Raw genomic sequence first — 17,151 nt, 5'->3', positions numbered from 1 at the left:
TGTGTATCACGAAGCTTTAATACTTCCTGTTTTATTGAGTTTATCCTGCCTGTGCCCTGTATTTCTTAATTTGCCTTTTTTCTTTTGCTATTATTTATTTCTTTAGTTATACATCTTTTGAAGCAAAAGAGTAAATTATCTTTATCCTGCATGAGCAAATGATCTTTATCCTGCACCAGTTTAAAGATATTGGATGTTTACTTCAAATAGCTCCACCATTCTTGCTCCGAATACTCACAGACTTGTCCACAATGACTTACAATAGGACAAATGTGACAAATATTGGGTAAGCTGAGCAATATTACAGTGGATGACATTTCAGTCCTCAAATCATTTAAGAGAAAAGACAAATAGACTGGTATTTTCCATGAACTCTTATCAACACCTCTGTTCCTTTTCCAAGTCTCACTTGAAGGCAGTCTCGATGCAATTAAAGCTTGAGGGCCAAAGCGTGAGCTTTATTTTCAGTGCAAGTACAACACTAACCCTTTCTCTCCCAGATCTCTGGTTATTCTGTTCTTTGGTTCCTCTGCTCAGAGAGCGTGGAAAAGCTTCCAATTAAACCTCCCACTCTGAAAACAGCACGCTTAACATTATTAGCCTGCAGAAACAGAATTTGCTGGGTCACTAGGAGCTGGCTACCAACGCATCTGCCATGACAGCCACGTTGGGAAGCAAGTCCATATGGTAATCCAGACAGCTCCTGACTTCTGCTGGGTACAGCTTCTAAGGACTTGGCATCTTTTATTAGACAGTTTGGGTTTGTGCTGCTTTCTGCCTCTGTGGCATAAAAGGGTTGGATTCCTACATTTGCATCACCAACACTTCACTGGGGACACTGTATGTAGGCAGAAGGGTCTCCTGTAGAGGATCCTTGCAGGATGGGAGCACTAGGAGGGTTACCTCATTCTGCTATTACTGTCACTTCTGGCCTCTGTCTTATTTTTGTAAGCAAACAAGCAACTAGGAGTTTCATTTGGAAGGAAAATTGAAAGTCTGCACCCTTGAGAAGGGCTTTCTCATTCTTGTTTTATTTACAAACAGCCTCAGCCCCAGTGCCTAGTGTTGCCATATTTATGCATTTCAGTGTTTCGTGGATGTACTTTCAATGCACTTCTGCCACGGACACACTGTTGATTGACTGGGCAGCATCCCAAGTGCAGCAGTGCCCGCACACGGGGCGGGCTCACATCTGGCAACCCGGCATTAATGCCAGCCCTGGATTCGGGTCTCGCCAACAGCGCATCGCAGCGGGACGGCCACGAGTTGATCGCAACTTGGAAAGCCCGGCCGCTATTTCTGGTTTTCATGGAAACAAAAGGGAGCATTTATACCATGTCCCAAGACGCCGGTTTTCCGATGAGCGCCCGAGGACCTTCTTTTTTTAATTTTCTTTATAAATTATTTTTTCCCCTTAAAACAAAGGAACCCGGTTTATCCCTGCAGCTCCTTCACGACCCCTACCCCACGCCACAAGCTTCGCGAAGCCACCGCGCCCCGCAGCGCCGTCCCAGCAGCGCCGCTCGCCGGGCCGGGGCAGAGGCGGGCCGGGGCGGGCCGGGGGCGGGGTCCGGCGGCGCGGAGGAAGCGCCGGGCGCCCGGCGGCGGCAGCGCTGAGCGGGCGGGCAGGTGAGGGCGGCGGGCCGGGCAGGCTGGCGGCCGCGGTGCCCCGCTTATTTCTGTAACTTTGCGGGGTGGGGTCTTTTTGTTGTCGCTCGTGCCTGCCCCCCGCCTCCTCTCTCCCGCACCTTCCCCGTGCGCTTTTTTTTTTTTTTTTTTTTTTTTCCGCCCGTTGGAGGAGACGTTTTCTTCTCGCTCTCCTGCCTCTCCCGCGGGAGCCGGCGGCGCGGAGGGGAGGCGCGGCGGCCGCCCCGCTGCGGGGGCGATGCCCCCGCCTGCCTTGGCGCCTCCCCGTGCCGGCCCCGCCGCCTTCCCTTTGTGCCGCCGGGCCCGGCGCGACGCCTGCCCCGGGAGCCGGCGCCCCGCGGCGCCCCGCGGCGGGAGGTAAGGGCGGCCGCCGCCCCGCGCCCCGGTAGCCATGCGGACCCTGCGGCCGCAGCTCGCCTCCCTGCTGCTCCTCGGTAAGTGCCCGTCGCCGGCGGGGAAGGGCGGGACGGGACGGGACAGGACAGTGGTCTCCTGGTGTGGCGGGACGGGACCCCCGGTGGGCGCAGTCCCTCGCAAGGCGTGCCGGAGGATCGCCCCTTGACAGTGCCGAGCGGCTGTCCCCAGGAGTTGTCACTGCCTGCGGTCGGAGGGGGGAGTGGCGGAAAAAAAAAGAAAAAAAAGCCCTGTAAATATGTGTGTATGTACATATATATATGTGGAAAATAAATCAGGGCTTCATCTCCAGCCGCAGCACCCCGGTGACCATTCCTCGCCGTGCCCCGGGGCGCGGCGCGGGCTCCGGCCGGGGCTGGGGACGGGCAGCTCCGGCTCCGGGCGGGCTCCGGCTGCAACTTGGGAAGGCGAGCGGCCGTCCAGGGGCTGCTGCTGGGGTCGGGGGGGTGTCTCGGAGGGGAACAGTAAGGGTAGGGAGTTACACGGGTCTGTGCTGAGCTTGCACAATGAAAGCGGAGAAAATGCCTGGGGTAAGGTAGGCTGCAGAAACAAAGTGCTCTGCTTGGCTCTGGAAGAGCGCGTTGAAATGTGGAGGGAAGGCAGTCCTTGCTGCCGTGAAATGCAATGTGATTGCTTTGTGCTGCCTCTCAAAGTCCTCCTGTAGTCCCTTCTCTCTGCCGGCGTTTTGCACCCCGTGAACCGTTAAATGTGTGGTTTTGTCCCGTCCCACAAGTGCCTGCCCCAGGGATGACTGTATGCACTTCTGTAAAGTCCTTCGGGATCCTAGTGCTGGGTGAGAGGTGCTGCGGGAATGCCAGATTCCTTCCTACAAATTTGGGAAAAACAGAAATACAAGACAGTTAAAACGCCTCTACGCTTCTTTCTGCAGACCGATGTGCGGTGCTTAAGTACTGATGACTTGATAGGAACATTTGTGGGAAATACAGCAGGGCGTCCTCACGCTGCTTTCTGCTTGTGTATGTGCAGAGCAGCTTCGGAGCTGTTTTGATTTGCCTTTTCATTGGTATGATTTTCTGCTGGCATTAATGCTATTGAGGGAAGAAGCGGCAGGGCTGGCAGTTTTACTGTCTTGAGAATTGTCACATACATACCTGATCTGCCAATTTGGAAACAAGATCTCTACTAGAATTGCAGTCATGCTTCACGTCTGTAATTTGGGGTGGAGGGGGGGTTTGGTGTGCTCTGTCTGTCTTTAGCAAAGAGAGAGAGCGAACTCTTTGAAATGGTTTTGGAGATGGTTCAAACTTCCCCTAACCACTAGCTTGCTTCCTTAGGTTCCCCGGAAAAAAAAAGCCATCTCCGAGCTAAGTTTATCCAGGGTGCCTTTGCTCCGTGAGTGCAGGGAGGCTGTCGTAGCCCGCGAGATGGGTGTAGGCGAAGGGCACGGCGCTTGCTGCCTTGGCTTCGCACGCTCCATCTCCTCTGTTGAAGAACAATAGCACCATTCTGGATTAGGGATTCCTAATATGGAGCGCTCGGGTCTGTGGGTCGGTGCGCGCTCCCTCCGGAGCACGCCCAGCTGCTGCGGCGGAGGAGCAGCAGAGGGCATCCCTCCTCCTGCCCGGGGCATCCCTCCTCCTGCCCGGGGCATCTCTCCTCCTGCCCAGGGCTCCCCGCCGCTGAGACCCGCCAGCCCTGCGCTCCACACCCCGTGCTGGTGCTCACCCGGAGTCCTGCCCGCTGCCGAGGCCGCCCCGACCCCCTGCTTGCAGGAATCAGCTTTCTGCGTTTGACCTGAAAGTGGCTCTAACCTGCCTTGGTCCTCCCCGGGGGACGAGCTGCGAGCTGTCACCTGTCGCTTTGGAGGATAGCTTGCTTTTCAGTGGTCCCCAAATCCCATGGATGTACTTAGTTCGTAAAAACATCGTGCTGGCCTCCCTGTGCTGAACGTGAGGCTGTTTTTAAGGGTAGGATGTGTACCACGTGTGTGCCTGGAGTTACTTTTCAGTCTTTTCACCTGGATTTCTTTAAGCTGGTTGTCCCCCGTTTGCCCAGCTGCCAGTTTTAATAAAGCTGGGGATGTGTGACAGTGCCTCAAAGCCACAGGTCACACAGAAGTGCTTTCTGTTGCCCCTTGTAAATCTGAGACATCATTTGATTTAGTCGAGTAAAAATGCATGTTTTGTAACGTAAATGTGACTTACTAGAAAAGGACTGTTGCTTTCCAAACAAGTGATGTTAATGCTAGAATATGGGGATAAGATACTATGGGTCAAATATTCAGAAAAAGAAATGCAACTCATTCTTTCCTTCTCCTTCTGCAAACTCATTAAAATAACTGAAGGAGGAATTGTGGTTATGGAAAGAGATGGTGGGTGATTTAATATAATATATCAAGCATTAACTACCACCAAAATCCAAGTAACTGTGAAACCAGGGTCTGAAAACCCACATCTGGCATGTGGGTGTAGCATTTGTAGATCTCTGCTGTTTTTTCCCCCTTCTTGCTGCAGTGTTTGTTACAGGGTTCTTTAAACAAGTGGCACTTCATCACAACAAGTACAAAATGGGAAAATAGAGCAAGTGCTGTAAATAATCCTCATGCAGCAATGAGACCATTAATACTTGTGCCAGCCAGTGCTAATCCTATGTGTAGTTGCAAGATTTACCTCCTTTTTTTTTTGCAGGGAGAGATGCAAAGTCTGGTACTCCTCATATTTATAGTGTAATATATAGGAAACACAATAGGCTTCTGGGAACGCTGAACTCATTCATGTCAGTGACTGGTTTATGAATAGTTCTGCTTTTGAGTCTCTTGCAGTCTCCAGAATACCACCTGTGAATGCAATTTACGGCTCTTTGTGTTCAAACATTGCATATGTATATATGTACATAGACTCATTACCCTCTTCCTCTCTCTATTCATGCATAGTAATTGGTGATTTATTTGTGATTCCTAGAGGGGAGCAGAGCATGCGTAAGGTCTTGAAAGCAGCAGCTCGCTTGTAAAACGGCATGTTGGAGTGAAATACCCATGCTGAGGTGACTCGTGGAGAATGGAGGGGTGATCTTCCAGGCCTGCCTCCCGGAGGGGAAGGGATGCTGGCTGGGAAGCAGCAGTGTGCACTTGGCTGCCGCTCAAGAGTTCTTCTCCTGCACCCTCCTGTTCTTCCGCTGCCTGCCCAGGCGCACAAGTCGACCTGGGGACTGCTGGGCTGGAGGGGAACACGTGGAGAAAACAGCGTGGTGGGTGTTTGCACACAGGGGGCTTGGGGGTGTTCTTGTTTACCACAGCTCGAGGCCCGGGGATGTTGCTGGCGCCTCATCTGCTCCTCGATGCATTGTCAGCAGCAGTGGCCAAGATCGTGATTTCTCCATCTGCGTCTGCCCCGAGTCCCGCGCCGCGAGCTTCGTTCCGCGAGCCAATTCCGCTGCCCTCGCTGCCCCGGGATCGCTGTGTGTGCAGTGCCAGACCCGGACTGATCCCGGGCGGGCTGGGCTGGGCTGTGCCTCTGCTTTATTTGGGAACATCTCCTGGAACGTGCTCTGCAGATGGCTCTGGCCATTGCCTCATTCATGCAGTGGCTCTCTGGGTGTCCCTAAGGTGGGAGGCTGCTACAGCCATTGGGGCTGGGCTGGCAGGCTCCGCTCCTGCGTGTCCCCAAGTGTGATTCTTCATGGGCAGACTCCCTCCCTGCAGTCTTGGCCAGACTGCCTGACATCCTGAGGCTCCTGCAGATCCTGTTTATTTACACAGGAGGTTTTGGTTTATGCGAATTGTTGTCTTTTAGTTGACCTTCCATCAAGTTAGATGTCTTTATTAAAGCAGTTTTTATTGCAGATCGAATGTGTACTTAGAACACTTCTACCAGACCCATTATATAAAGTGAAAGGGAAAATAAACAGTGCTGCAGACCGCAGGGAAGGGGGTGGGAGAGAGAGGGTCATAGGGAGAGCATCACTTCGGTGTTGGGAGGCTTGTTGAGTTGGTTTTTTCTTTACCAGAAAATTGCCTTTTTTGAAAAAAAAAAAAATTTGGAAGTTTTTTCTTTTGGTCTTTCTTGGTTTCTTTCTTATCCGTACAAACCTGATCATGCGTTCTGTCATTGATTTAAAGGTTATACAATCTAGTTTGAAGCCAGAGGTGTTTCCATTGGTTTACCTTGGGTGAATCAGAGTGCTGTAACCTCAAACAGTGCTCTTTACTGTCCAACAGTTAGCAATCTGCAGGATTGCTGCAGGATTCCTCCTGCCCAGGAACTTAAAGCACCAGTGAAATCACCTGAAAGACGGGAAAATTTTCTAGCACAATAGGGTTTTCTTACTGCTGCCAGGGTTCCTCAGCTCATGATTTGACTTGTCTACTGGTATCAAGGGTGTTTAGGCCCTCCAACCAGTGTCTGGAAAACTACTGTACTGTGATTTGCCTCTGGCTTTGAAGTTTCTAAATACTTCTTAATGATAACCTGTTAAATGGGTTTTGTCTCCATTTTTATATTGGTATTTCTTTCCTAGTCATATAAAATCTTCTTAAGGAATAGTTCTCTGTGTTAGAATATTAGGAGACGTTTAGCATCTGTTTCTTATCAGCCATGGAGAGGCTAAAATGGAGCCTTTCCTGACAAAGCTGTGTTTGATCACATTGCAAGGCAAAGAAATTGGGTCTGCAGCTGCCTTTGGTGGGTCTGGAGTGTCTCTGTGCATCTATGTCATCATGTCCTGCTCTAACCTGTTGCTCACCCTGTCTCCATCAGGAGGAACATGTTTCAAATTATATAAGTCAGTAAGCTTTTTCTTGTTAGGTTTAATTAGCAAGTGACAATGAGACAAGAGGAAGTCTTGCCTTTCTGACTGTTGCTAAAGTCACATTTCAGTAAGTAATTGGACACGAGCACAAAATCAGATCATCTCAGTGAAGTGATGGGAAGCCTTTCTTGGAACGGGAAAGGTGTTGACACTCAGGACTCCTACCATTGCTGCACAGTACTTAAACTTAACTACCAAAAAGCAGGGATGCTCCTGAAAGGAAGTGTTCCAGCCTGGTTCCTGCCTGGTGTGGCAGGCAGGGGAGGGTGCAGGACAGGATGCTGACATGAGGACCGGTTGGAGGGACTTGATTGATCTTAAAGCTAACTTGAGATCAATCAGTAAATATGTAGAGGGACTCGGTGTGTGTTTGTGTGCCATGAAAGTAAATCTGTTTTTCATGTGGTCCTGCAGATGTTTGTGGGATCCCAGGGGAAGGGGGTACTGCAGAGGCAGGTGGCTGGACAGCATGGCAAGTTCTTAAATCTTACCAGCCCCTGACAGAGGCTGCCTGCTCTGTCCTGCTTAGCATTTAGTCTGTAGGTTCTGGCTGAAACAGCTGCCTGAACCCTCCTATGGTTCCTCTTTCCTGGTTTTATTCCTGTGCTGGTAGTTCCTTGGTGTTTCTAGGTCCATTTCTTGTTTTTACTGGGCAATGATCCATAGGGATGGAAAAGGTGGTGCGCTGCAAAGTGGGGGAGTGGGGAAAGGATCACAGACTGATGGAATTATTTGGGCTGGAAGGGACCTAAAAGATCATTTGATTCCACACCCCCTCCATGCCATGGCCACCCACTACACCAGGTTGCTCAGGGCCCATCCAGCCTGATCTTGTGCACTTCCAGGGATGGAGCATCCACAAATTCTCTAGGCAGCCTGTTCCAGTGCTTCAGCACCCTCTGAGTAAAGGATTTCCTCCTAACATCTAATCTAAACGTCCCCTTTTTTCATTTAAAACTGTTCCCCCTTGTCCTATCACAATCTGGCCATCTATAAAGTTGTTCTTCATCTTTTTTATAAGCCCCCTTTGAGTACTGAAGGGCTGCAATGATGTTTCCCTGGAGCCTTCTCTTCTCCAGGCTGTAAAAAAAAAAAAAAAAAAAAAGATGAGCTAAGGGAAAGCATTAGTGGGAGAAGGAAGGTGAAGAACCCAGCTGGTAAGAAAGATAGAGGAGAGCAGGCTCTGAAGGATGGATCTTGCCAAATGCCAGGCCTTATAGCATGCCCATGGCATTTCAGGTGTCAAAGACTCCCAAGTACAAAAGAAAAGAAACTCAGACAGTGAGGATCTATCTGTATTTGTCCTGTTCCTGAGCAGTGTACTTACCACTCCTCTTAGCTGACTTCTTTCCAAACAAGATATTGATTCCATCTGGGACTTGAAAAATCATCTAGCACTTCTCCTGTCTCTTCTGATTTTGGCAGACTTAAGACTTTGCTGGTCAGGAGGGGATGAGGTTGCTGCTGAAATGCAGGAATAAGGAGATTCCAGTGCAGTTTCTGGTGACAAAGTTGTCCCAGTTGGGATCCAGAGCAGCATCTGGGGCAGCTGCACAGCCATTAAAACTGTCAGGCATTTCTAATGCCAGTTTTTGCTTTACTGTTCTGGATATTATTTTTCTTCCCCTTGCAAAACAGCTCATCAGGCTCTGATGTGTTTGGAGGTGATTTTTGATGACTGTTGGGGCACTGCTGAGTTTTGGGGGGTTTTTAACTAGTGGCATGAGTCTGGAATTGCTGTCATTTGCCTGGTGTTCCCTACTCTGCTCACAGAAGCTGATAGTTTTGCTTCCCAGTAAATACGTTCTCTTTTAGAGTCATTGTGATTACAGGGGGAATAACAGGGAATGTTGGTGCATCTGGGGGATTTTTGGGGTGGTTTTTTTGGTTGTTCCTCCTACATTGTGTTCCTGATGTATCTGCCTGAGGCCTGCTGTCACTTTTATGGCTTTTGGGCTTTGTGTGGAAGTTGATAAGCTTGGCAAAGGGAGATGGGAGCAGGGGGTGAGGTAGATCTATTTTTCAACAGACTCTGTAGTGCTTTGAGAGTGGCTCAGCAATGACCCAGGCTGCTCTGAAATGGGAGGTTTCTGAAGCTTTTAGGGAAATGGAAGCTTGAAGGTGAGATACTGAGCCCCAAAATAGCAGAACTTTTGGTTGTTTCTTTGGGAAAGAAGGGCTCTGATCTCTCATGACAGCAAGGTTATTAGGATTTGGCTGCTTAGATAAGTTAGGCTTTTTACATCTTGGATTAATCATTTTGTCTTCATTCAGCATCAGTACCATGAACATAGGAATCTGCCCAGATTCCTTTAAATCCCTCCGAAAGGGAGGCTGGACCTTGAGTATGGCTATGAGAAGGCAGTTGTTTGTTGCCAGAAGTCATCCAGAAGCTCAGTACTCTGGAAAATCATACTGCTGGAATCTGGCACTTATTAACTCGAGTTACCCAGTACCTAGGATCCAGCCAAAGGGCTCTGGCTGGCTGCCAAGCTGAAATTGCCAACCTGGGTGTCAGGCCTTGTTGGTTCCTTCTTGATAGCTTGAAATAGGAGCTTCCCAACTAGCATTTGTGTGCTAGCCTCTTTTCTAGTCATATTTCTTCTTACAGCTTTGTAAAGTGTTCGAGGTAATTGTAGTACTTACTAATATTTATTCTGTTCTGAGCAATTATCTGAATGCGTTTATCTCCGGTGTGCTTTCAAAGTGCTCTGCCCCCTCTCACCGTATCATCTCATCTCCCTGACTCAGTGCTTTCTGCTCCTTCCCCTCTCACGCATAGTCCTGGGCCCTCAGCTTCTTCCACCCTCCCAAATACGCTGTCAAGCTTTCTTTCCTCTCCTGGAGATTCCCGGATCCTGTTTTCCTGCTCCGCTGTCTAATCCCATTACAGAGGAGGGATGTTTGCTCCTTGTGGGGGATGAGTGCTTAACCGCCCTGCCAGGTGCTGAGGCGCTTTCCAAGGAAGGACATGGATACCAAGGGAAGCTGGGCTGGCATTGTGCCACCTCCCAGCTTTCTGCTGGCTGCTCGTGGCCTGCAGACAATATCTTGAGAGCTCCTGCTGAAGGGTTTGACCTTTATGCCTGCAGTGTTACCCGGCGCCTACAGCCGGAGTCACAGCATGCAAATTCCAGTGCTTTCTTCTGACTTGTGATACGATTGTAGGCAAGTCACTCTGTCTCTGTTCTTGGCTGCTTGAAGGAGAGAGAGAGTGGCTTAAAAGGTGTCATGGGATTTTTTGGGACGGAGATATGCAGTGTTAGGGCTGAGGTCTCGTTTGCTGTCTGTAAGCAAACAGGCTGCTTTTCTTCTTATGCATGGAAGAAAATGTGGCGTGGAAGAGATTGTTACGGCCTGATTGATTTCACTCTTGGTGTTAGAAAAAGACGAAAATTGATTTTTACTTTGAGCTCTGTGGTGTTACCTACCTGCAGGAGCTCTCTTGCCCATCCTACCTGAAGGAGAGCTCTCCTCGCCGGCCCGTGATGCTGGTGGGGCACAGCCCGTGTGGCTGTAACGTGGAGCTGCTGTGATTCGTGCCAGGCATCAGTGTCACAGCAGCACAGTTAATCTGTGGGTCAGTGCCACCTCAGGAGCTGTTACGTCTAATCAGTCCCATGCCATGAGCTGGCTGGCAGTTAAATCTAATCTAGAATGTGTAGCTGCCAAATGCTTGAAGTTTGCCAAGCACTTACTCCTTTCTGCTGTGAATGAGCTGGACTTGAACAAGATCAGCTTCAGGTGCTTTTCCTGTGACTAGGACTCAGAGTCCAGCCTCAGATACCTGTTCTGCAGAGGGGCAAAAGTTGTACAGAGTCCAAAGGGCTGCAAGGAGCGTGGCAATCTACCTGCTCATCTTCATATTTAGATATCAATACATGCTTTTCTCATCTCACGTTGCTTTTTATCCCACCTCTTCCCCTTGCTTACATGTGAGGAGAGGTGTGTTCAGAGGTGATCTTTCAGATACTGCCATCATCATTAGAGCATAGAGGGACCTCATCTTGCATCTTTTATATGAATAAGCCTTGCATGAGATGTCTAGTTTTTGGTTTTATTTCATAATTTCTGTTGCTCTTACATCTCATCCACTCCTCTGGAATTGTCCAGTTGTGCCTGCAGGGTCCCTCTGCAGATGCTACCCTGTGGCTGCCAAGTGAAGGAAGGGCAGCACTTACTCAGTGGTTGTTCTGATTTGTGCCTCTGGTGTTTGGGCTAAGTTTTTTTGTCTTTCAGTCTTTGCAGGGAAGAATATGGCTGCAAATGTGTGGTGGGAAGGAGGTTTTTTTTCCTCCTGGAGCAGTGGAGTTGTGAGAGAGAGTCTGAGACTGCCCTGAGAAGCATGGGGTAGTGTAGGGGAAGCAAGGGGCTCATCTCAAAGAGGTTTGTCACCTCTTCTCACACGCCTGCCCCTGTTAAGCTATTGTCACCCTTCTTCTGGCTCTTATCTGCATCTCCTTGGTTTTTTGGGCTGGCTTGTTTTGGGGGAGGGTGTAGGGAGGTGGGAGGTGAATGTGGGGAAAGATTTTGCTGTGTGTCAAATGCCTAATAGCTGCTGTAGCAGATCCACTGGGATACATTACTGAAAGCATCCTAATGATCTCAGTGTAATGGATTTGAGCCTTGGAAGCCCACTTGCTGGGAAGGGGATCCCAGAGCTTTGTGCTTGGCTCCTGGAGGTTGAGGGCTGGGTTCCTGGCAGCAGACAGGGCTGGCAGCAGGACCTGCCTCAGAATCACAGAATCAGTTAGGCTGGAAAAGCCCTCTGAGGTCATTGAGTCCAACCTATGACTGAACACGACCATGTCAGACCATGGAACTGAGTGCTGTGTCCAGTGGCACCTTCAAGGGTGGTGACTCCATCATCTCCCTGGGCAGCCCATTTCAATGTTTCATCACCCTCTTTAGGGTACCCATCCCTCCTTGAGGAAGTGTCAGAGAGAAGCCATATGCAGGGCTTTGGCGTGGCAGAAAAATTACTCAGGAGGAGGCTTGGCCAGGCACCAACTCCTGCTGTTACCTCAGAAATGTAGATTACCAGAGGCTGCAGTTGTGTGGGTGCCAGCTAAGTCCCTGAAGAGATGTAATCTGAGGAAAGGGCAATTTTCCTTACAGAGATATCCGGGTGTTAGTGGAAGAGGGAGATGTGCAGAGGAGCATGACCATTAACTGGTACCAGCAGCCTCTAAACCTGGCTGCTGGCAGCACATGTGGGGGAGATGTGCTGGGGAATGTGGCTCCCACCCCAGGTGCAGGAGATGCACCTGGATCTGCTGCTCCCATTCCTCTAACCACTGCTGTTCCTGAGGTGGCACCAAGTAGCCTTCTCCTCCTGGTACTGGTGGTGGCCTGGGAAAGAGGTGGGCTGTATTTACCTGCTAAAATGACAGGATCAAGGGTCACATGAGACAGGAAGGTTGATCAGTTCTGGAAGGTACCAGTGGAGCTGTGAAGACCCCCTACAGTATAGGTGGGGATGATGGAGAGGGGAGTAGAAATGAGGGTGGGAGACAGCAGGGATAGTTTTCCAGTGGATGGACAGATGTAAACGAAATGCATGTACGTGATCTTAAAAGTGCTGCAGTAGAGATTCTCCATAGTTACTGGGGTGATCGGCATCATTTTCTAAATCATCCTCCGTATGTGGATGCGAATCTTGAGTGTGGGTAGGGTGAAGTGAGGCTTCTGGGGAAGTATGCTAGTGGGAGGCTAAAAATAAATTATCAAAAGAAAGAATTGAGAAATTAACAAAGCTAAACGGATGTATGCAGCTCTAAGAAAAGGGTGTCATATTTGAAGGCATATTTTTGAAAATCCATTTGCTTAGTCATCTTACAGATAACTTAGCTATTTTTGCCTTCTTTGCTCTGATGACACTTACTGTCTATATAATAGGTTTAGCATCTGCATTCTTTTCTAGTGTAAAGGGAAAATATCTACTAATTTTGAGTTGGCTGTGTAGAATTGCTTTACCTCTTGGCTGTGAAATAAATAAGATACTGGTCCTAAAACTATTTTAAAGAGAATAGTTGGCATTATTTTCCTTCTAAGTCATCTTTTTAACCCATCTGCCAATTCTGCAATCGAATTTGAATAGTGAATATATACCCTTGCTATTTCATGAGCAATAATAACTGTGCCCTCAACTGCTCCAGACATTAAAGTGATGATGTTTGGGTTCAGCACAGTTATCTACTGGGCAATGAATGCAAGATCAAGGACATTTGCAGGTTTTTATTTCTTTGTGTTTGCAGGGGCTGTGGCACTGCTAGTGGGTTGCTCACAAATGGTGTCTTAGATTACCTCTCTTGCAGGCAGCAAGATTTGCATCTTGCCATTTCTATTTGATCTGCAAGTGGTGATGAGAGCTGTATACTTGAATTCAGATTTTTCTGAGTAGCAGTCTGCAGTCATTAGGGCAGCACTTAGACCCCAGAGGCTTTTTCCATGTTTTCATCCTGTTTCAGTAACCGTGTCTCTTGTTATCTTGTTCCTGAATATTTTCTCTAGTAAGAGGATGCTGTTTGTTGCAGCTGTTAAACCTCAAATGTCTTGCATCTCCCTTAGGGAAGAGAGGGGAGAGTTCCTGAGGTTTCTGTGTAAGCAGACTGTAGAAACACCTACGTGTCTTTCCCAAATATACAGCCAGGAGGTATTATTGGTGCTGTCCTAACCAGCTGATGGAATCTGGCTGGTTCAGCCTGTGATTCCTCCCTCTTGCTGGCTCACTGTGTTGAAGAGGTTTGTTTTTTTTTATTTTTTTTTTTGGCATGTAGTGGTACTGGATGGCTCTGGTTGCTTTTGTCAGAGCAGTGTAACTAGGAGGTGTCAAAGGAAATTATGGATGTTTGTTCGGTTTCCTGGCTGGATGTACCATGTGGGTTTTGGAGAAATGTGCATTGAATAAACATTGGGTAAATCTCCTAGGACTAGCACTGCCTGGGAGTGGTGTTGGGAGCTGTGCTTATCTTCATGGCAGGATTTAAAAAGAAACGTTTGTATGAGAAGAGTTTTGCGCCCTGTGTTTGGTTCCCATCGGTTCAGTGATTTGTGATGTTGCTCCGTCTGTTCCCTTTAAAGCCAGCTGGCCAACCTTAGGAGAGGATTATCTGAGTAAAATTCTCCAAAGCCTATATTGCTGTCAGAATTCTTTCTTTTCCTCCTCTTTCGCAGTGCCAGAGGCCAGCCCGAGCCCAGGTGTGACCACTGCCACGTTTAAAATGTTGGGGCCAGCCCTTGGGATTTCTGGATCCCCTTGGGAGACAGATTGTGCCCCATTTGTTCCCCTTCACTGGGTGGCCATGGGTGAGAGGGCAGAGCCAGTGGGGATGGACACTGCCAGGAGGGGTGGGAGCTCTGTCCCAGGTGGTGACAGCTTGGTGCCTTTGCCAGGAGTGGCCTGTCCTGAGATGGGAATCCAAAGCAGTGTGTGCCATGGTCCCCTTGTCCCTGCTGCCCCCACAGGCCATGCTCCCTCCTCTCCAGGGGGATGCTTGGTGACAGGAAGAAGCCCTGTGGTGGCAAGAAGAAGCCCTGACCAAGTGCCAGGTGCCCCAGAACCTGGCAGGGAGCATAGGGGCACCTTCCCAGGCAGGGACAGCCTGGCTTGGGCATGGGGCTGGCTCCTGTGTTCTCTGGGACATTGGCCAGGAGCAGCCAAGTGGCTGTGGTGCCCAAGCCTTGCTTCATGAGCTTGTGTGGGACATTTAATTTTGCCTTCATCTTGGGAGGTGACATTTCACAGCTGTGCTAGTGAGTGCAACCCATGCCAACCCTCACCACCAGTCTGTTGCTGCTGTGAGGTGAAGGAGGGGCATGGCCTCAGCAGCTCCTTTGGGATTGCAGTCCCAGCTTCCTGGCCCTGCAGCCCTCCCTTCTCCCTGTCTTTTTGCTGGTCTCCTCCAGCTGTGTGGGTCCCCGACAGACCTGGAGCGTGTGTGGTGTTTTGGTGCAGCTGCTGAATTTGTTCAGCTTGCATCAGTCCTTCGCTGTTAAGGCTTATAATCAGTGTAAAATCTCTGGGGTGCAGCTATTTGCAGGAAAAAAACAACCCACTGCACCCTTCCAGACTTGCATCAAACAAGAGTTTTATTCTCATTAATTGAATTCCTCTAGAGTCTGATAACTTGGGCATGTTGAAATCAGATAAATAAAACCCTCCCTCCCTGGTAGCTGTGTAAGCCTTTCCTTAACTCCCTGATCAGAGGGGACTAGCTTTGCTAAGTAAGTAGCTGAAGATGAAAACTTCTGCATACGTCTGCTCACTGGGGAGTGTAGGCAGGGGGATGCTCAGAGTGGTGTATTTAGGAACGGTTTACCATCCCCCACCCTTCCTTTTCTCAGTTGATTAGGAAAGGTTTTTTTGTTTAGTGACAAATGCTATTTAGTTAGTCACGCTCAAACACATCGTCTGTGTCAAGAAGCTGGGACTCTGCTTTCTTTCAGACCTTCAGATAAACCTGCAGCCCTACAAAATGGCAAGTCTGCTCTTGCTGAAGTCAGGGTGTATCGCCTTTGGAGCATCTCTCAGGCTGTGCTGCCCCTCTCATCTCGTGGATGCCGAGACGGGCTGCTCTGGGAGGCAGAAGGGCGTTTGGACTGGTGCCCGAGGGGTGGTGTGGCTGAGCTGATTCTGTAATCCTGAAAAAATCCAACTTGCAGCTTTTCCCAGACTCCATACATCAAATGAGACTTGCAGTCATTAAGGTCATGTCCCTTTCTGTGTTGCATCTCTCGTGTGTAGTTCTTGTTTTGGTGCTGAAGGCTGGGGCCCCTCTTGATCAGCAGATGCTGTTGGTTAGTCCAAAGTCATTCCTCCCTGTGCCTGGGTCACCCATGCCATAAGGAGGTACCTGGCTTGCCAGCCAGTCTTGATTTTCAGTCAGCACTGCTCCTCCCCTTCAGGGTCTTTCTGTTTTTCTCGTCCTCTGCCACTCCTGCTGCTGCTTTTTTTGTGCACCCTGGGTTTGGATTTCCCCCCACTCCTCTTTTTTTTGGCATTTCTCCCCCCTAGCTGTTTACACCACCCGTGCAATGGCATCTCTCCTCATCCCCAGGACAATTTTTCTGCCCTCTCTCCCATCTCCAGCCCCACCGTCTGCTGCTTCTCCTCCTGCTGTAGTGCAGTGGCATGAGGCTGGCATGAGTCCTCTGACCACGCTGACTTCCTCATCTCAGAGCCTGGCCTCTTCCCTCTCTGCCTTGTCTTTTGTCAACTGTTTTAATTTTTGCTTTGCTGAATGCTGATGGTGGTATTGCCCCCCAAGCTTGGATAGGCCCTTCTCCACCTTCAGATTTGCTCCTCAAGCTGTAACAACTTTATGAAGAGAATTGGCATACAAATGATGGTCTGTCTTCACCTGTTGGTTTTCTCTGTCCTGCTTTCCTTCTCCATGCCTTTCACAAAAGTAGAATTTCTAACCTTTCTGCTTGTCTTAAGGGTCTCAACTAATTTTACCTTGTCTCAGTCACTTGTTTTCCTGCTCATAGCTTCTCTCCTTCAATGCAAAGCTGCTTTATCCCCTCCTCCTCCAGCAGCTGCTGTGTCCTCTGCAAGCCCCATGGGATGCTCTGTCTGGAGCTTTTGCCTCCCAGCTCTCTGCCACTTTAGTCTGTCTATGTGATTTACTTCGCAAGGGCTTTCTCAATAGCCCCCACTGCTCTACATCTTGGTTGTGATCAAGTATTACCTTTCTTGACATTGTAATTGACCTTGCACTAACCAGTTTTGATCTCTTCCTGGAGAGATTTCCTCTAAGTTCTATTGTCTTTGCCTTTTCCTGCCTCTGACAGAGCTTTTCTTATGACCTCATGAGTTTACTCTATACCAGCTTCAGGTTTGTTTTTGTGTGCCTACAAGGGGTCTATTCTATGACCCTGTCCACATCTTCCTGCAGTCCCTGCCTCTTTGTTATTTTGTCCACTTCTAAAAATTGGAGTGGCCTCTCTCTGCTGCTGTTACAGGCTTGTGTATCTGTTCAATTCAAAATTCTAACCTCTGTCTCTGGTGCTTACTTACATGCATGTGCACACCACACCTGGATCTTTCTGCTTAAGGAATGTAAGCTGCAGCATTTTCTATCCATCTCTGCCTCTGAAATTCGTTCAGTTTTTGGTTTTGGTTTCTTTTTTTTTTCTTTTTTTTTGTTGTTCTTGTCTGCTGGTTCCCCTGAATGCTCAAATTAGTTCCTCCTCCTCCTCTGCTGTGCCAAATGCAAGATGCGTGTCTTCTCTTTTAAAGCCCTTCTTAGCCTTGTTCTACCTTTTCTTTCTAGTGCTTCTTCTCTCTGTGGTTTCTGATTCCCAGCCTCTGCCTCTCAT

The 17,151-nt window shown here is 49.0% G+C and overlaps 1 protein-coding gene across 2 annotated transcripts in view; it reads left to right on the top strand.

Annotated features, from left to right (window-relative positions):
* Positions 1-1,585: 1,585 nt before the first annotated feature.
* Positions 1,586-17,151, top strand: part of IGSF3 (immunoglobulin superfamily member 3) — a 92,348-nt gene continuing 76,782 nt past the window's right edge. The window contains exon 1 of one of the 2 annotated variants that reach the window (XM_030263413.4): positions 1,586-2,081. In XM_030263413.4, the coding sequence (XP_030119273.4) occupies positions 2,039-2,081 (43 nt within the window). In that variant the 5' untranslated portion in view covers positions 1,586-2,038. The remainder of the gene's footprint in view (positions 2,082-17,151) is intronic. The other variant, XM_002193985.7, reaches the window with a different exon arrangement.

The sequence above is a fragment of the Taeniopygia guttata genome, chromosome 1, assembly GCF_048771995.1.
Source record: "Taeniopygia guttata chromosome 1, bTaeGut7.mat, whole genome shotgun sequence".
Taxonomy (NCBI): domain Eukaryota; kingdom Metazoa; phylum Chordata; class Aves; order Passeriformes; family Estrildidae; genus Taeniopygia; species Taeniopygia guttata.
Note: the sequence above shows the minus strand (reverse complement) of the source record. Positions and strands in the feature narration are given on the sequence as shown.